The sequence below is a fragment of the Marmota flaviventris genome, chromosome 12 (assembly GCF_047511675.1).
Source record: "Marmota flaviventris isolate mMarFla1 chromosome 12, mMarFla1.hap1, whole genome shotgun sequence".
NCBI lineage: Eukaryota > Metazoa > Chordata > Mammalia > Rodentia > Sciuridae > Marmota > Marmota flaviventris.
Window position 1 is genome coordinate 66,078,041 of NC_092509.1, and position 21,029 is coordinate 66,099,069.

Sequence of the window (21,029 nt, forward strand, 5' to 3'; positions counted from 1 at the left end):
TTTAAACTTGTCTCAGTTTTGGACTGAATACATGTTCATAGATGAATGAACTCTCACTTTAATAGAATGAATAATTAAAATAATTTCAGTTATTTTTATTTAAATTGTTAATAACAATAAATTATTGGTACCAGGGGATCTGGAACATTTCAACACCAGTATTTAGCATACACATGGTGTTAACACAGCTCTATCACATGCTGGTATTCTTCAGTCATTCTCTCAGCAATAAAAAAGTAAATCATATTATGGAGAGATGTACAAGGACTTACAGAGCTGAGCTCTGTTTTCCCATTTGTAATAACTTTTAACACTAGGTTCATAAGGATATTTTGTATTTTCCTTGATTTTATAATCAAGCCATAAAATACATATAAAAGTGAGATGAACATTTTTTAAGAATACACAAGGATTTTGTTTATTATTGCTGGGAAATTATTTGAATTCTAAAATAATTGGAATAATTTTGAAGTTTTTTTTAATAAAATAGAGTATATAAGTTGATAAGAACTTTTAGAAAACTTGATCCACTCATGACATTATAACTATATATACATATATATACATATATATGTGTATGTGTGTGTATGTATGTGTATATATATATATATATATATATATATGTACACACACATTGTGTGTGTGTGTATGTGTGTGTAATGAAATTGGTTGGACAGATAAGGGAAGGAAGGGAGAATAAGAGAAAAAATTCACTTTTTTTTTTTAATCCTTCTTCCCCAAAGACACAAACTCTTGGCTATGCCAGTTCTCTCCTTCAGGACATGGTTAAATGTATGAGTAAACAAAGACACGACTATCTAAAACTATTTTTTTGAAATCCAAGTATTGTACTTTTTTCAATTTCAACCTTGTGATAGAAATGTTATTATGACATTAAAGTATGTGCCTGGGCTTCTTTGGTGGCCCAGTTGTTGCGCTTTCTGACCTGCCATGTGGTTCCTTGGGTTCAATTTCACGGTCTTTCATTTCCATGGCCAGCAGGGATTCTGAGTGTTGAGAGGCCAGCCATGAAGCCCCTGTAGATACGGGGGATGCCTCCTGCTGCCCAACAGCAGCCTCCTTGACTGATTAGGGCCCTTCAGTGGCAGCTTCCAAGGGGCTTCCGATCTGATTCTCTTGATGGTAGCAGAGACAGAGACTGTGAAGATTGAGTTTGTGACATGCATACATTGGAAGAAGCCTCCAGGCCTGTCAGAGAGCCCATGTTATTGGAATGATTGATGTTAACAGGAATTATGAAATAACCATCTATTTCAGCAGATGTACACACTTGCCTTTCACTTACTGCTAACAAATTCATTTTATTTTATTTTTTTACCTCATCCTGGCTCTACTGGTACTGATCCTATGGGTCATAATGCCTACTCTTGGCTGTTTTGTATGTGTCATGGCCTCTTTGGACTCACTTCTCCAATGTTTATAATATGTATACTGTGCTTGTATATCCTTGAAAAGTTAATGGAAACATTTTTACATCTTCTTTCAAACTTGTGTGTGTGTGTATGTGTGTGTGTGTGTGTGTGTGTGTGTGTGTGTGTTTAACATTCAGGAATCTTTTCTAATTAAATTTTCTTTCCTTTTCCTTCTTTCATAATATCTTTGATCGTCACATCTCTTGATCACATGCCTATTCCCTTTAGTTTTCTAATGTAGCAGCATCTTCAGTTTCTTTCTATCCTGTGACCCACTAACCCAAAGGAAGCACTATTAACTCCCAGTTTCTCCTAGGACTATTCCCAAAAGTGTTTGCTCAGCATCTGCTTCCTCTTTTGCCACTTTATTTATTCATGTAAATATATATATATATATATAGTTATGCATGAACACTATATCTTTATTTTAGCTGTTTATTTTTATGTGGTGCTTAGGATGAAACCCAATGTGTCACATGTGTGATGTAAGCACTCTGCCACTGAGCCACAACACCAGTCCCTCTTTTGCCACTTTAAAGTCCTTGTCTTCCATATAATGAAATAAGTTGGGGGAGGAAGGGTCTAGACCAACAGAAGAAAAAAAATTATTTATTTATTTATTTATTTATGATTTGCTATATATGATAATGGAATTATTACAATTCATGTTTCATACATAGAACACAGTTTTTCACATCTCTGGTTGTATACAAAGTATATTTACACCATTTGTGTCTTCATACTTGTATTTTGGATAATGATGTCCATCACATTCCACCAACATTTCTAACCCCATGCCCCCTCCCTTCTCCTCCCACCCCTCTGCCCTATCTGGAGTTCATCTATTCCTCCCATGCTCCTCCTCCCTACCGCACTATGAAACAGCTTGATGCTGGTTGTTTTAATGAATCATAATAATAGCCATTATTTATCAGGTGGTTAGTATGTGCCCAACACTGTTAAAACACTTCATGAACTAGATTTTTTTTAAAGTCATGTTTGTTGAGATGTAATTTTTATATGATACAATATGCCCTATTTAGTTTTATAGTTAAATGAATTTTGATAACATAAATATAAAACATGACAACATATAAATATGGTTATATAGTGCTACAGTGAAGATACAGAATGTTACTCTGTTCTCCTTTACTTCTTTTTTTAAACAAATAGAGAAATTAATTTTAATATATTTTCGTTGAACTCAATGGATTACCAACATAATTTGCAAAGAAAATAATTATTAGTAAGATATTTCATTTCCATTTTCTTTGTCCTAGTAATTCTTTGGAATCTAATGTCTGTTTAACACATAAGAAAAAATTTTATCAGCTATTTACCAGGAATGATTAATGTGGTGTTATCTTAGTGACAATGGAGACATACAGATTGAACATCAAGAACTGACTTGCAGGTTCCAACCCATGTCGGTGAACCGGAACATTCTTTCCAAAGATAAACATACTATACAGATACAATGGATAATTTCAAAGAAAGCCTTTGGTGTTATTCATGATAAATACCAGGGGAGAACCATGCTTAGCAAGAGATTCTTTAAAAGAGGACTTTTCTGGACCAAACATGTCAACATTCTTAAGAGGCAGGTGCTAGGCCTGGGTGTGGATGATTGAACTTACATTCTAGCTTGTAATTATAGCTAATTAAAACCCTGATATTTTATATATTATTCTTTTACCTGAAACCCTAATAAATAGCATTTTGAAATTTAAATACAAGCACTTAGTTCATTTAATTTAGGCATCTATAATGAAGCTGTAATACAACTAAAAGATATTTGCTAAATAGCTGCCAACCTAGCATATGATCATTTAAACCAACCAGTTGTCTAACTTTGCTTCTATCAGGGATTTTCTTACAGTTGGCCCCTTCTAACAGTGTACCAAAAGTTATAAACTGCCCGTCTGAGGACCACATAATTAACTTTAAAATTTTATACAAACAATAAAACATTGATTATTTCATATAAAGACCCAGATTGCTGACTTCTTTTGGAAATAGACACTCAGCTAACACTGGGCTCATATTCAAGCTTGCATAGCCCACTCCCATGAGGAAATACCTGATTGATGCTAAGCAGAGGCTATGAATTTTTGTTGGGCAAATGATCTCTGTTCACTGCAGTGTATACCTCTAATTTTTTTCTTAACATAATCCATTTCTTAACACATACTCCATTTCACATGAAGTTCATGTTGTCATCCTATAGTTGTTTGAATTTGCAACTCATGATGTAAATATTAATATAAACTCGGATAATGTGGGTTTTATTTTTTATTTATTTCTTCTAATTTGTTATACATGACAGTAAAATGCACTAGGATACATCATACATAAATGGAGTACAATTCTCATATTCTGGTTGTTCATGATGTAGAATCACACTGGAGGTATAATCATATATATAATAGAATAATAATGATAATAGGGTTTTCCTTGGAAGAAAAGATTTTTCAAATAAATAGTTCTCACAGAATCATTTGGTCAGTTCAAATATTAGAAAAATAAACTGAATAATGTAGTACTGGTTTAGAATTGTTTGTATGTATATCTACATCTGTGAATGTATGTGTATTGAGTAGTCCCCCTTATCTGCAGATTCACTATCTGCAGTTTCAGTTTCCCATAGTCAACTGGAGTGTGAAAATATTAAATGAAAAATAACACAAATAATCAATTCTTAAGTCTTAAATTGAGTTCCATTCTGAGTAATAAGATGAAATCTTGGGCTGTCCTGCTCCTTTTGCCCAAGATATAAATTACCCCTGTTTTCAGTGTATCCATGATGTATATGCTATCTGCCTGTTAGTCACTTAGTAGCCATCTGTTCTCAAGTTAGTGGTCACTGTATCACAATGCTTGTTTCTGAGAACTTTGTTTTCTTAATAATGGCCCCAAAGCAAGAATAGCAATGTTGGCAATTTGGATATCCAAGAGAGAACCTGTAGGGTGTTTCCTTTAAGCAAAAATTCTCAAATTTTTAAGGAAAGAAAAATGCTGAGGCTGCCAAGATCTACGGTAAGAATGAATCTATCTTTGAAATTGTAAAAACAGAAAAGGAAATTCATGCTGGTTTTGCTGTAATATCTCAAACTTTGTAAATTATAGCCACAGAACATGATTAGTGTTCATTAAGATGGAGAAAGTCTTAAATTTGTGCATGTAGGCATAAGTCAAGCATAGTACTATTGTTTCAAGAGTTACTGAGGATCTTGGAATGTATATTCTATGGCTAAGAGCAGGGCTGATGCTACTGTTTGTCTACATACACATGTAACTATACTAAAAAAAAAAAAAAAAAAGGTGAGTACAGGTATTGAGATGGAGCATATTACCAGTGTGGTGTACTTAACCAAATATGGTCATATTTAGCCAAATACTTTTTTTAAAATCCTAGATAAAATTTAGTTAAAAAACAGAATAGCTCACTGCTTACTGGTTATTTTTTTTTTAAATATCTATTATTCAGCCACATTCTCCTCAGCATAATCTGGTCTACATGTGGTCAAATGCCTGCAGATCAGAAGCTATTTATGATTTCCCATTCTTCAGTCTCGGCAGCAATGTGCAACAGACATTGATCTTTTCCTAATGCAATAATAAGCGAGAAGCATTTTTCAAACATGGGCATTTTATTTGCTTTATTATTATCAAGAACAAAAGGAAATGCATTTGGCCAAGGTCAGGGTGAGGGGATCCTGAAGTCCTGTGCCAGAAAGCCTTCTGCTCCCTGGTTCATTAGTGCTATCCATTTGGCTCTGGTCTTCCCTGATTTAAGATATGAAGTATGTTGATGCTTCCAACTGCCAAGGCAGTTAGTTGTAGGACTCTGAATCTGTGGGTCAGTTCCATCTTTTTAAGTACATCATTTCATTCATAGAATCCTACAACTGGAAGAGAGCTTAACATGTGATCAAACTCATTCATCTGCTTCCAGGCAGAAGAGCAATAAAAATGTCTCAGGAAGAGAACAGTTTTCTTCATTTGTCAAATTGCCCAAGTATAAGAACCTATGGTCTTTCTTGTTCAATATTCAATATCTAAATCTATTCTCATCTGTCAGTTCTTTTTAACATCTGAAATTTTTCTCAGCAAATCCAATGCTTAAGATTGTCTGGGATGAATATTGAAAAATTAAATTCTGAGGTTCTACTTTCCAGCCAACTCCTATTTTATTCCAGTGCTTTATCTTGTTTTGTTACCTTCAAATTTTCTTTACTTTTCTAAGTTATAATATACTAGCACAATAAGGAAAAACATACCAATTGGACAAAGTGGTGCACACCTGTAATCCCAGCTTCTTGGGAGGCTGGAGCAGGAAGATGGCAAGTTCAAGCCAGCCTGAACAATTTAGACCCTCTCAAAATAGCTCAATGGAAGAATGCTTGTCTTGAATCCTTGAGGACCTGGGTTCAATCCCAAGTACTGCAAAACAAACAAAAAAGTAAAACATGTCAAACAAGAATTAGGGAGAAGCCAGTTGCAATAATGTATACTTTAATCCCAGCAACTCAGGAGGCTGAGTCAAGAGACTCATGAGTTCAAAGACAGCTTCAGCGTCTAAGCGAGGCCCTAAGCAACTTAGTGAGACCCTGTCTCTAAATAAAAACTAAGAAGGGCTGGGGACGTGGCTCAGTGGTTAAGTGCTCCTGGGTTCCATCACTTCCCCCCCCCCCAAAAAAAAAAAAAACTATGCAGAGAATTGACAAAAGATGCATATCTTTTTGTGTGTTCTTTTCAGTACCAAAAGAAAAACAAACAAAAAACATGGCTATAAAACAAGTTGTAAATTTATTTGTTCACTTCCTCGGTATTTATAATTCCTCCTGTATGGCAGGACTGTGGTGTATACCGCATACGTCATGATGATAAATATGCAATTAAAGCAGACATTAAAGTCATTTGGCTTTATTTTGATCCTTTGCAGCTGTTTCAATTAGTATTTCATTTCTCATGATGCCTTCAACTCCCACCTTTTTATGGAATTAGGATGAATATGTGCAAAAAAGTGAAATATCTTGACATTTGAGTTTAGGCCAGGCTGTGTCTCAAATACATATGGAGACACAATTGACAGGAAGACTAATAAAAGTTGGTATGGAAAACTGCAAGGAGATTCATGAGAAATTCTGCTTTCTTCCACATGAGATACTGATGGAGTTTTTCCTCCCAACATGTAACCTTGAGCTGCCAGTGACTATAAAAGTGTTTGTTTTTTCTTCACACACTTTGTGATTTGAAGATTTATCTCATCATTTTGGACCATTTTTAGTAGCCCAGCCATTACTTTCTAACAAACCTATCATGTAGCAACCATACACAGCAGCAAAATCTGTCAGGACAGTCTTTTTTTACAGTTGTAGTTGGACACAATAACTTTATTTCATTTATTTTTTTGTGGTGTTGAGGATCAAACCCAGTGCCTCACGCATGCTAGGTGAGCGCTCTATCTCTTGAGTTACAACCCCAGTCCTGTCAGGACATTCTTGACAAAAACAGGCTTCCCTCAGCAGAGACCCAGTATGTTTGGCATCTAGAAATATCATTGCTGTTCACTCATACTGATTTAAGAATTAAAATATTGGATTCGGGGTTTGGGGTATGGCTCAGTGGTAGAGCCTTTGTCTAGCATATACAAAGGCCCTGAGTTTGATCCCCAGTACCCCTCCTACCACCCCCTCACAAAAAAATTTACAACCTATGGATTATAATACCGGAGAACTTTTTAAAAGTTTACTTACTAGCCTTCAGAGTATGTACTTTCCAAATTAATGCTTTCCTTGACAGAACAGTTGAAGTTTAATTTACTTGCCTGTAACTTTGCCCCAGTTCTTTAACATTTTATATCAATTAAACCCGATTCCTAAGTAATTCCTTATTAAGACCTAACTACTCGGAGTAGTAAAGGAAAAATATTGAGTATCTGGCTTGAAAACCAGATGTGACCAATAATGCCTTTTCACATGTATATTGTCTATATCCAATCAAAATTGAATTTAGTGTCCTCTTGCTAAAACCAAACAAATCAGAGGTTCTGAAAATATTCATGAGATCAAAGGATGGTAAATCGAAACTAAGCACCTAGGAAACATTACTTATTTAGTTTTTGTCATTGATGGTGTTTTCATATGTATCTTAATTTAATTTCAGTGGATATGTCACTTATGTAAATGTGATTTCTTATTATCACTGCCATTCGTGATCCTCTTACCCTGCTTTTTTCTCATGAGATCTTAGATTCCTCAGAGGTCTAATTGTTGACTTTGGGGCAGGAAAACCATATATTAATTTGCTTGAAAATGTGCTCTCAGAGGGAATTCACTATTTGGAATATCTCAGACTCCAGGCAATTGGGAATGCCCTCTGATTCCTAATGTTCTCCTCAACTTCTGAGTTTCTACAAATCTTACAAATTTCATAATCTCACCTGTTTTCCTTTTATTTTCTTCACTAACTTTCTTACAAATATTTCATGGCATGATTGCTAGATGAATGGAGGTAGGTAATGTTCTGTGAATAAAGAGTTGGTTGAGAGGGAATGGAAAACACTTTATTTTATATCAGACCCTTAATCAACCCATTTTAGAGTATCTCTCCTTAACTCCTTTTGAATGTTCTCTCATGATTTCTTGTTTATTCCACTAAAGACTTACATTGGAGTCATTAGACTAAGTGGCTTTCTGTTGACTAAAACAAAATGACTGGATCACAACACAGCAACTTGAAAATTGGCTTGGTTAATTTCATATATAGTTCATGTTTATAGGCTATTGATCTCTGAATAAATTATTTTCTTGCTTCTGTTTGCACAGAGCATCCCCATGGAGTACTGTGTGTTGTTACTACTATTATTATTGGGTTAAACTTATTGCTGCCTTTGTCACAAGAAATAAGAAATGTGTCACTGTGTTACAGGAAATCTTTCACTTGCATGAAATTTGGGCATGTAAATATTAATATTTACACTTAATTTCTATTGAACTGATTTTTCCTATGTATTTTATGTGTCAGGTATAATTCTCTTCACATATTATCTAGAATTTTTTAATACTAGATTTGCATTATTTTGAATCTCAACTTTTCCAAATTATAATGATCACCAGAGAAATAGTATTTATTTTTCTTTGGTATCTTATAATTCATTCTCAGAATTTATGCTTGAGCCTGGTAATGCATTTTTATTGTCTTTGACAAATTACTAACACATTATTTAGGCCTTAATAGTTTTCCCTGCCTAGAATTTTCATAGACTTCTCTTTGAGCTTTGTAAGCCCTTTGGGATGTGCACGTGATACTGATTCACACATTCAGAAACCAAATGACCTCTAGACTCATGCCAACTTTCTCTGCCACCATTTCCTTTTTTAAAAAATCTATAATTTCCTTAAAATCTATGCCTGCTTCTTCTTTTCTTTTTGAAATTAGATTCTACTATATTCCTCTCAAATAAAACAAAGTGACTCTGACTCTCAACTCAGCAACTTGTAAACCAGCTTGGTTGATTTCATGTTTAATTCATTTTTATAGAGCATTGAATTTTGCATAAATAATATTTGTGCTTTTGTTGATCCAGAACATCCCCACGGGGGTACCAAGCACTGCTATTACTATTATTATTTTGTTTAAACTTATTGCTGCCATTGTCACATGTAATTGTGAATTAGAAGAATCATTTTTGTTGATGTTGATGTATAACCATATTTCATGCCTTTACCCACTAATTCATAACTTTATTGACATGAGACAGCAATTTCAAAAGGGAATAAAGGGAATAGTCACTGGTATTTGAATAGTAACAGACAAAATACAGTTTAGATAGTCATAAACCACAGTAATATCTTTTTCAATAGTTTATGAAATTTTTAACAGAGGAAAAGAAAAAGGAAAGATTTTCTTTCTTGTTTTTTTCTTTAAAGACAGCCCGTATGTGTAGCAAATGCAGGCCAAGCATGCGTGAGCATGTTTTTTCTCTCTGTGTTTCTGACATCAAGCAAAGTAAGAAATAGAGCCTTTTGAACAGGAGATTTCCTTTAATTACACTGGGGAAGTGATAATGGTAGGTATTGCATGTTTAATGCAATGTTCTGGATGCCCCTTTTTCTTTTTTTTTCCCCTCCCTTCACTGCAACCTCATCTTGAGCAGAAATAAAAGGTTCAAGGCTTGTCAGCCTCAGTTTATAGATAGCTGTTTAAAAATAATGAGATATTGGGTATTGTAAGGCTCAGGGCTGTCTTGCCAGACTCATTTATTTCCATTCACCTTTTGTCAGAATTGCAGACAGAAGACATTCAATTAAAACTTGTCACCTGTTGCAGATGACCTAATTTGTACTTGTATGTGTCATAGATTAGGGCTCCATGCTTCAGATGAAGCAACTTTACCTCTGCTGGAAAAACATTTCCACTGCTAAACATTTTGTTTATGGTTCTTTCAAATTTCTGTCATTTCTGTTTTGGCTCCAAACCAGATTATAAATTTAGTGCATGAGCTTTAGAATCAGCCAAGAGCAGCTGATCACACCTGGGGTGGGGCGCAATGAAGGAACTTCTCTGGGGTTGCATCCTACTTACAGAAATGCACGCATATATTTTGGAATGCAACTTGAATCTGAAATGGAGGGAAGCCTTTGTAATTTTCTATGCAATCCTTACACGTTTAATAGTCCAGATAGCTATCAGGAGACCAAAACGAAAGACTTCCCCTTGCTAATTGTTAATTCATCTGTAGAGCAAGGAAGCTTTAATGTGAGTCATGGCTTTTATCTCTTTTAGTGACTGAGGACTTGTTTTTTTTTTTTTTTTTTTTTTTTTTTTTTTAAAAAGACAACCTAATGGATATGCATTTCCCTGTGTAATTGTTCTCTTTCATATTGGTGGACAGTGTAGTATTTCCACATGCAGCCAAGTAATTTCCAAAGTTCCTGAATTGTAGTTGTGATAGTCCAACATGAATAAAGGTAATCCTGGGCAGGGAAGTCTAGTGAAATTCATCTGCCTGGGGCTCCCTTCTGAACTGCAGAATTCAATTGGGATGTTCTTTGTCTCCTTGGCTCTAGCAAAATATGCCTTTTCTAATTTGTAGTGTTATTTATTTATTTATTTATTTTTGGTACTGAGGATTGAACTCAGGGGCACTACTGCACTGCTGAGACACATCTCCAGTTCCCCCTCCCCCTACCCCCCCTTTTTTTTGTAATTTTGTGACAGGGTCTTGCTAAGTTGCTTAGGGCCTCACTAAAATTGCTGAAGGTGGCTTTGAACTTGTGATCCTCCTGCCTCAGCCTCTGGAGCAACTGGGATACCCATTTTGCAGTGATATTTTAAAGAGGAACCACAAGTAAGGACATGTGTATCTCTGGGTCCTTGCCTCAATGGAAAGGCAGAGAATCCAATTTTTTGTTTTGCTTCTTTTTTTTTTTTTTTTAACCACTCTGAGTTTTTTCACAGTCTCATAGATGTAAACTTTTTTAGACAAAATCAGCTGAATAATAGATGCAAAATCAGTAGCACTGCAGTTGAGTAAGAGTGTTTTTTTTTTTTTGCTTCTTCTTATCATTTCATCATTCTGCCTTCCTTTTTTAGGTTATAAATACTAAATAAACAGTTATAGTTAAGTCAGTGTTATCACATGTGGATTACAATTGAGTGTGGGGAGTATCCTGGAAAAGCAGCACTTCTGAAGCAATAAGATGAAGATTAGGGCCTGTCTTCTGCACCAAGTGGCTCCCTGATACTATAGTTCCCATGGCTGCCTAAGAACACTGCCCTGCTTCCCTTTAGGAAGAGAAGCATCCAAGAGGATACTGGTTACAAGTATCTTTTTTTTTTTTTTATTGGTTGTTCAAAACATTACAAAGCTCATGACATATCATCTTTCATACATTTGACTCAAGTGGGTTATGAACTCCCATTTTTACCCCAAATACAAATTGCAGAATCACATCGGTTACACATTCACATTTTTACAAAATGGCATATTAGTGACTGGTTACAAGTATCTTGCAAGTATTGTTTGCTTCAGTAATGGTTTCTATCTCCCTAATCCTTTGCTTTGGGGATATATACCTAATACTCTTTTCCAAAAATAAACTTTGATGGCAGAGCAGCAATCTAAACATAAAGCTTAAGAATGTGAGTTCTACAACCATTATCTCCAGGATCCAATCTTATGAATTCCAGTTTTCTCTTCTGTCAAATGGGTTAATAACAGCAACTGCCACTTTGGGGATTGATGTAAGGATTAATTGTGTTAATACATGTAAAGCCATTACCCAAATGCTTAGCACATGACAAGTTTTCAATAACCATTTTTGTTTGTTTGTTTTAGTAACTGCCTTGTGTTTAGGTTTATTCAAGACACTTTAGGCACAGACTGATTCTTTCACTCAACAATGAAGACCTATTACTCAGTAGAGGGAGGTAGGCATGAGGAGGCAAAGACTGTTGAAACAGATAGAAAGGAACTAAATCATGAAGCCACATTTAACAATATCACTTGTCTATTTTGAGAAAGGGCAATAAGTAGTTAGAGAAAATATCTAGGGGTTAGTTTGTTTCATTGTCTTATATGATCCTCAAGAATTTAATGTGGTTAGATTCTCCCTGGAGCATACATGTGAATATACAAATAATTTCCACTCATCCCCTTACTGAGAAGCCTATAAATATGCACATCTACTCTGGATATGATCCCAAAGGAGAACCCCATCAGAGGCTGCCACTAAAATTCCCGCTGCTGTGTTTGATACTGCTAATCTGCCTGTGCCTCTTTTCCTGCAGCTCCTCAAAGGGCTTTTCTCTGTCCTCTTATTAATGATGGTTCCTTAGCAGTAATCTCAGGCGAATTCAAGGGCGTTGCTCCATACATCTCTTCCTAAAGGGAAGCAGGGCAGTATTTCTTAGGCAGCTACGGGGACCACAGCATCAGGGAGACACACACACACAGTATCAGAGAGGCCCCCATTCTCCATCTCATTGTTTCAGAAGTCTTCCTTTTTAGGATGCACCCTGTACTCAATAATAATCCATGTGTGATACATGTACTTAACCCAACTGTTTATTTAATATTTGTGAATATCTTTTCAAAATTATTATTATTTCACTGTGACTATTTGCATCTTAAATATTCCAGGGGTATATATAATTAATGTTTCTTTCTTTCTTTTTTTCTTTTTAGCAAACTCTTGTTTGAGAACAACATAATCAATGTGTTATCTTTCAGTTAGGAAAGTAGGCGAAGGTTTCCTTGTGTAATTCTCTGAAGGGGAGATTTTTTAAAAATTATTATTATCCTATGAAATGCCTCTAACTTTGTGCTATTAAAAATGTGAAAAATACTTTTGACTTTGTACTATATGATATTATAAAATTTTTGCATTTGAGCATAAAAGGTGGACTTTAAATTAGCTGACCTAAGGAGACCTTGAGCTGAGCTATTTTACTTTTGTTAGTGTTTATATGCCTCACAGCATTTTTTTTCCTCCTTGCCCTACTCCTGCTTTCTCAATTTTGTAAATTCTGACAATGTACAAGATTTGTAATCCCCTTGTGGCAATGTAGGCACATGCAGTATTTGAAGAAGCAGCAATGTGAAACCTTCTATTAGGTAGGTAATGCCAACTATTAAAATCTTTTATTCTTTTAAAAAAGAAAATGGCAGTCTCCACATGAGTGGAAGATCCAATTGCCTAATTAACTTCAAATCCTGTCACATATTGCATTTTGTGGGTATCTTATTTTCTGGGGAAACTCTCATTTCTAAACTTTTTCAAAAGAAGTGTATAAGTGAAGTCCAAGCAGAAATTGTTTGTGTTTAAGATTGTATAAGTGTAAAGAGAGACTTTGTCTGGAAGTCTGAATGGGTTTTGATGAAAATATTGAAGTTAGATTAATGCTCATTTATGACCAATCTGGATTTCCCAGATCCTGATCATAAATATTATTGTTGCATGTTTCCACTAAATGATTAGTTGGAGCTTTTTAAATGTATTAAGTTAGTTGGATAATTGTAAGTTCTATACTTAGGTTTGTACTCTATACTTATAGTTAAATTCTGGGAAAGCATGTTTCATTTAAAAGTTTTTTTATTTGTTCCTATCTGTCTTCTAAAATACTCATATCTAAAGATATTATTAGTGACAAGAATGAGCAATAAATATAATGGGATACCAGATAGTTCTATAAATCATTCAGACATCAAATAGTATCATTATTTGGCTTGTATTCTTTGAATTATCATACCATTCCATCATATCTCAAATATGTCTACCTACAGAATTGATATAGAATAGATTGTCAAACTCCATGGGAATAGATAATCAATAAATGATCATGATACAAAATATATCTCAGTAATGTAACGCCAATATTTCAACAAAATAGTAACACAATGACATTATTTATAGCCTTATTTTTACTTAGAATTTTAAGCTTTAAGAACTATTTAAGTATGCATTTGCATAATACCCATAATATAATTTTACTGGATTACTACAACAAAACATCAGGGAAGATATTCTCTTTGCATCCATCTTATATTTGGAAAAGCAAATAGGTTAAGGGAATAAACAAAGTTTACAGAACTAGTTATTGAATAGTCGGAAAAAGAACTGGACCATTCTAATGTGCTAACTATGCTTTATTCTCTTTGGCATATTCTTCATGTAATCATTAAGAATATACTATTATGTAATTACAGTTGGAAACATTAAAAAGGGAAGCAACTTTCACAAAATCACTATTGTAGATAATGGACCAAGCTCAGAGGAATTTAACTTTCAGAGCTATGTCACTTGTGTTTAGCTATGGGTAAATGAAAGAAAGATTAATAGCGGGAAGAGAGCAAGGGGTAGGGGGAGGGAAGGGGAAAGAGAGGTACTGGGGTCTGAATGTATTCCATGCTTATATAATTATGTCAAAATAAATTATACTGTTATTTATACCTCAAAACAACCAATAAACAGTAGTAAGAAATATTTTGTATTTGTTTAGAAGCATTTGAAATTGTTGATATTTCCCTGACTTTGACAGGGGATAAATTTTTCGCATGTAAAAGTTACTACAATTTTTTAAAATATATTGACTTTACAAATTTTTGCTGTTAATTGTTATCTAAACTTGGTGGGAACACTTCTGCATATTGAGTCTCTGTCAACTTTTACTATGAAATGATGAATCTGATTTTTAATGAGTATCGATAACTAATCTTTTTATACTGAATGTCATATAAATAAAATTATAAATCACAAAATAATGCTTTATCTAATTGATTTTTATTTTGCAAATTGAAAAATCATGGTGTACATAAGAAGTTCTTCACTGTTTAGAAACTGGATATCTGTATGTGTGGAATGAATGTAGAGATGGATGGGAAGTATGAGATGGATATAGAGATGGATATAAAAATGGATGGAGATAGAGTTATTGAACAAGCCACACAGGAAGGGAAGAACATGGGGGGGGTGTATAAGAAAGCACCCCTTTAGATTTATATGAAGCATAGAGAAAATAATATGAATATTTCTATAAAATCAGTTTTCCAAGTTGAAAGGAAAGTGCATAGTAAGGACTTTTATTTGACAATCCTTAAAACATGTGTCTCTATAAATACAGAAAACAACCCAAAATACATAATAAAAGTTCTGTCAATCAATAATGTGCATATATGTGAGTGCGTGTGTATGTATGTATATGTATATATATGTATGTGTATGTGTATATATATATATATTTTACGTGTAACAACGAGTTTTCAGTATTGCATTCTCTCCACTGACTTGACCAGGTTGGCTAAGCTGATTAGTAGCTTTAATGTGCTGTGACTGTGTCTAAATTTTCTTCAGCCAGGATCTAGAGTCAAGTCCTTCAGCTAAGTCCTTTTTCCTAGACCTTCCTGATGGACAGACAGACATTGTCAGGAATTCACCAGCTGTGACTTCATAGAATGTTGTTTGATATGTGAGAATATATTGCTTATGGTGAACACATTCTCTGACAAGTATCCAAAGCAAATTTAGGTGTCCATAAACCCACTAAAGATGTTTTTTTCTGTAAGCTTTCTTTGTTGTAATAATTTTAGAGATATCCAAAAATGTTCCTTCCCTCTTTGGCTATAATTATTTCCCTATCTGTCCTCTTTCCTCCTGTGCCTTTACTTACCCACTCTTATAATACCATATTAAATGTTTTCATTTGGTTAGAATTGGGCATAACTAATTGTCATATGCTTTTTATGGTCTAATATGATTTTGAATTTTTAAAATTCTCATAATGAAACAAGTTTGAACATATCTTAGATAATGAAAGAAAATGTAACCATCATTATAAAAAAAAAATCTCTGAGAAAGTTTTGAACAGGAGAGATGAAAACAGTTAAATGGGGAAAAAAGTGGAAGGTATTAAGCTTTAGTAAATATAGATGCAATAAAATAGAAATTTAGAAATTTGAATAAAGGAATGAAATTGCACTGTGGACATGAAGTGTGTTAAAAACAACAACAAGGAAATACAGTTTCTTTGTGACTCACATGTGACATTATTTCAGTGAATACTTAAAAGCTGTACCTCACTTCTTAGATTTTTTAAAACTATTCCTTTATATAACCTATTTATTTACTCTTGAAGTTGTCACTGATTTTGTTCATACTCTGATGTGTCAATAAGGCAGTACAGGCTTTTTCTAGAACCAAATTTTTGTGTGGTCCACTAAAAGATAATCAACTCTTGAAGTAGGATCTAAATAATATGAAAAATTGTGGTTTCCTTTATGTTGTGCATTCCTAATAATGTTTGAATAATATATTCATCTTACAGATTTCCATAGAAATACATTGGCCTTTACCAAACTATTTCATATAACTCAGATAACCCACAATTTCACTTGTTCCACATGATATTAATAAATATTCCAAAAAACAGCATTCCTTGGTTTGCAGAGCATTGCAGGTGCTATATATTTTCCTTGTAGAGTTTTATAGACTTCGTTTGCATATGAGTGGCTCTGAGAGACCTTACAGTAAAATAATAATACCAACGATGCTGTTAAACCAAATCTATTTTCTAAACAGTTTGAGAAATGCCAAAATATGTATAATGCATTATGTGGTTGAATGTATTAATGGATAATGTTACACAGTTACATCGGTTAGGGTACAACCAGATACCACAAACAGAGTGTCTTCTTGCTTCTACTGTTTATATGACAAAGAATTATATGGTCTTGTCCTAAATTTGACAACTATAGACTGGAAACTAGATTATTATCAAACTCTTCCACCACTTCTCCCACATAAATGAAACTTTTCTGTTTTATTGTTGTTGTTTTGGTTGGTTACCAGGGATTGAACTCAGGGGCACTCAACCACTGATCCATATCCCCAGCCCTGTTTTGTATTTTATTTAGAGACAGGGTCTCACTGAGTTGCTTAGTGCCTCACTTTTGCTGAGGTTGGCTTTGAACTTGCAATCCTCCTGCCTAAGGCTCCTGAGCTGCTGGGATTATAAGCATGAGCCACCACACCCAGCTTTTTCTATATTTTTAATCCCTTTGTTTCAATTTTGTTTTCCCCCCTTAATCTTTTTAATCCATGACAGTAAGACCTCTCAGAGGTTGGATCTAACCCATCATTATTTAGGAAAAAGTTTTACTAGTGCCAGTCTATCTGTGCCTGCTTTCCTGCCTCACCGTCCAGCTCTGCCCTATTCACAGGAAATTTGTTTGATATGACAAGGTAACCTTCTGAATTTTTTCTTCAAGAAGCCCATCTATCTATCTTGTGTTCAATCAAATCTATTCCTAGATTTCCCACGTGACAGGAAATACTAATGTGTGTCAGATTGTCAAATGACATTCCTTTCATGAGACACAGGGATATTTTAATATAGAATAATACTTACATTGCAAAGGACTAGGTCTTGTGTAGTATAATTCTAATCCCCAGAAGTAGACTCTGATTTAGTTCCACAGGTTCATATCGAATGCTCTGGTAGACCATAGGGTTTGATACCTTTTGGTCTCCTAGTCTTCTGGGTTCTATACATTGAGTTTTTAGGAGTGACTAATGACAAGGAAAAAAGAAGTACAGATATCTTTAATTTGAGATCCTGTACTAGCACGAAGAAAGTAATTTCTTTGCATTAATTCACATGGAATTAATTTGTTTTGTTTTGTTTTCTTTTCTTTTTGGTGTATAAGTGGTGACTTTGGTGGCTATGCATACAATGTCTTTCAGGTCTGTTATCCAGCAGTAGACATGGTTTCCAACTAGTGGCGATTTTGATTTATCCACCACTTTTTTACATTCCACCTGTACTCCTGGATCATTCTACCTTCTGTCTCCAGAGCAATCCTAAGGGGATACTGTCAATACATTTGGTTGGTCTCAAAGATTGTTACCTAAACAGTAAGCCAGTGCTTATCTTTGCTCACAGGGGTGCGTCTTGACAGAGTACGTGGAGGTCGGCAGAAGTACAAGCGCAGAATAGACGCAGAAAACAGCCCATACCTGAACCCTCAGCTGGTTCAGCCAGCCAAAAAGCCATGTAAGTACCACGGATGTGTCTGGCTTCCCAGAGCACGAAATCCTCCCAGTTGGCTCTATGTATATCCATGTTGGCATGCCCAGCTCTACTGACTCCAAGGATTTCTCTTTGTTGGAGAACAGTAGTTCTCTTCCCATGAACTGTCTGTGAGGAGCAATGGCAACTCAACTAATTATCTTTTATTTTTTTCTTTTAAAGATGTCTTTAGTTTTTTTCCCTTACCTTTTAGCTTGTCATTTGTGGAAGCATAAGCATATTAATGCAGAGCTTATATAGTATGAATTTTACATTTACTGGTTATCTTTATTTGCGGAGCTACATAAAATGGATCATACTGTGATCATTAGTTCATTGGAGCTGTTAGTTTCGGATTTCACAAGAAAGTGATTTTTGTAGTTTTCACTAACTAAATGAGTTTGGCTGCTCAACCTCCCAATGAAAATACATTAGGGGCCTCATTAATTTGGAGCTATAGAAGGTTAACACTCTAGATAGCAATAGATTAAAACAAGAATGAACCCTACTAATAACAAGCATAGGTTGGTGGTTCCATCTCAAATGCCCTTATGGGCATTATGAATTGTTTTTAAAGAGCTCATGGTTTTATGATGCCAGGTTGCAATTTGATAGGATGACGGGTACATTGCTAAAATGCAAACCCCATTCTCCTTGTCATTAACTAAAAAGAGCTGGAATATAGATTGAAGCAATAACTGCATCCCATTTTCTGAAAAATCAGTTAATAGCTGTAGTGCAACAGAGCTAGCAATTTAGGGTGTTTATGCATAGAGTTCATACTAGGCACTGGGAAGTGCTTTGAAAGAAAGAATTCTCACAGTTAGCCCTCTTTGTCACAGAAGACACAACACACTCTAATCAGAGGAAGTTGCCTCTGCAGCATTCTAGAAAAGGAGTGGGGAATTTTTGATCTGCTTTCAAGGGAGGAGAAAGTATCCACTTCTAATTCAGATTCTCCAGGAGGGGTCACTGCTGTGCATCATCCATGCGAGCATATGGGAATCTGTTAAATAAATAAAGCAGACCCTGAACTGTAAATGAAAGGACATTTTAGCTATGTCAAAGGAAAAACAACCAGTTTTACATAAAATTAAAGCTTAAGTGAACATATGGCATAGTTTCCTTTTGCCTTTCCAAAAAACATTATGTTGATTATACCTTCAATTGTCCAATCTGGCATCCTCTCCTCAGCCTACATAAGCTGTTTGGCATTCTGCAAATACAATCTAGGACTGCATTAAGCAGATTTTGCACATTATAATAAAAAACTTTCTGATAATACAATAAAATGCAATAAACACTAATGCTTAATTTCATTAGAGGTTTAGGTTTAGTTTTCCTTGATTCAATAATACACAGATTGCCCATTTCTCATTTATTTTATGCTAACATTGACTGAAGCCATTGATAATTTCCTTTATGGAAAGAAAAATGAGCACCAGCCTATTTGTAAGTCAACACGATAGAGGAATATCTATCGTTTTCTATGTAAACCTGAGAAATTGGGAAGTGGCTTGTCAAGTACCTTTAAGAAGATTACGGCAATTTCAGTGAGCTCCATTTGTCTGAGATAAAAAGGACTCCTAATAAATCATTACTCATTATCTAAGGGCCTCTGTGTTAATTTTCCTCAGTCCATCCAATTAGTGTGTTTTTGTAACAAACATTTATAAAACTTAATTTTCAGATCCTGTCAGATAAGCGTCAAGAGACTGTTGTGCATGGGCTCTGCTGAGAATGTGGTTGGGGAGATTTCCGCACCCTGACTGATGTTTGTGTACTACAAAGGCCCAAGATTGAAAATTGGGTTCTATTGATTCTAATTAGGGAAACATTAAATAAGATTTACCTAGAAACAGTGCTGCCGGCTATTCCATTTTCTGAACGCTGGGAATTTCTGAGCTTTAACGAAATATCTCTGATCCCCTGAGTCAAATATCCATTGACTTGGGTAAAACAGGTTGCATTTTACCTGTGTTTAAAAAAAAATCTAGAATGGTGATTTCCTTCAGTTACATGTTTGTGCCCTTTACCATTGCATTTTCTTCTAATCCTGAGAATCTAGTAGTTGCTGACAGGTTTTGCTGCATTGTCAGAGCAATGAAAGTTGAAACTTTTCCAAGCGAAACCAAAAATACAGGGTGTTATTTCTGTAGCATATATGAGAAACAAATGTCATTCTTTGTAGATCCTACGAATTAAAAAGAATGCATTTAATTTTTAATTTTTCTAGAATGTATGGTATTTGGGAATATTTCCTCCCAAATCCACATACAATGTTTAATGATTATTGACTATTATTGCCAATGATGACTGATTCTCTGGTGACTATTTGAAAGAAATATAATTCATAGCCATATTAGTAAATTTTAAAAAACATCATGCTAGGAAAAGTCTCAATTGTAGCTTGGATAAATCTTGTTATTTCATGAAAGAAAACTAAAAGGGATGCTGTATTTAATTCTACATTATGTGCAGTGTTGTCATTTTAGGTTAAAAAAGTTAAAAACTCAATGAAAGGCAAATGGTCTCATAGATACAGTGGAAACTTTGACTTTGTTCACAAACAGCCTATTTAATATCCTGGTTTTCTAGAATAATAATACATAGAATATTTAAATATGTAGGTTTATTCTCACCCATTCATATCTGCACACAGAGAAGAAAGTATAAAATCTAAAGTAACAGAGAGAAATTGAAAATGGGTCCAACAAGAAAAATTGTTCTGTTAGCCAGGATTTCCAACCCCTTCCATAAACTCTCACATGCCCCTGAGGAATAAAACACATTTGATGTGAGGCTTTCCATTTGTCTCTAGTGTTTATTTTATGAAGGATTCTTAAAACATATATCACAAATTTCAGACAGATAAATCTGAACCAGAGAATGAACTAAGGACAACAGATGAAAATGGAGGATTAAAGAATTAGGCACTCAGAGGAGAAAATACTGCAACATTTAAGTAGGAGTATTTTTATGGAAAAAAAATTAAGCTATATTTCGAAGGTTGACTGGGTATCT

General features: G+C 34.6%; 1 protein-coding gene across 15 annotated transcripts in view; it reads left to right on the top strand.

Annotated features, from left to right (window-relative positions):
* Positions 1-21,029, top strand: part of Esrrg (estrogen related receptor gamma) — a 600,595-nt gene that overhangs the window by 515,137 nt on the left and 64,429 nt on the right. For all 15 annotated transcript variants that reach the window (XR_011703969.1, XM_071600071.1, XM_071600070.1 and 12 more), the window contains one exon: positions 17,880-17,990. Coding sequence is in view for 14 of the 15 variants with exons in the window: in XM_071600071.1 (XP_071456172.1) it covers positions 17,880-17,990 (111 nt within the window). In the remaining variant the exon portion in view is untranslated. The remainder of the gene's footprint in view (positions 1-17,879; positions 17,991-21,029) is intronic.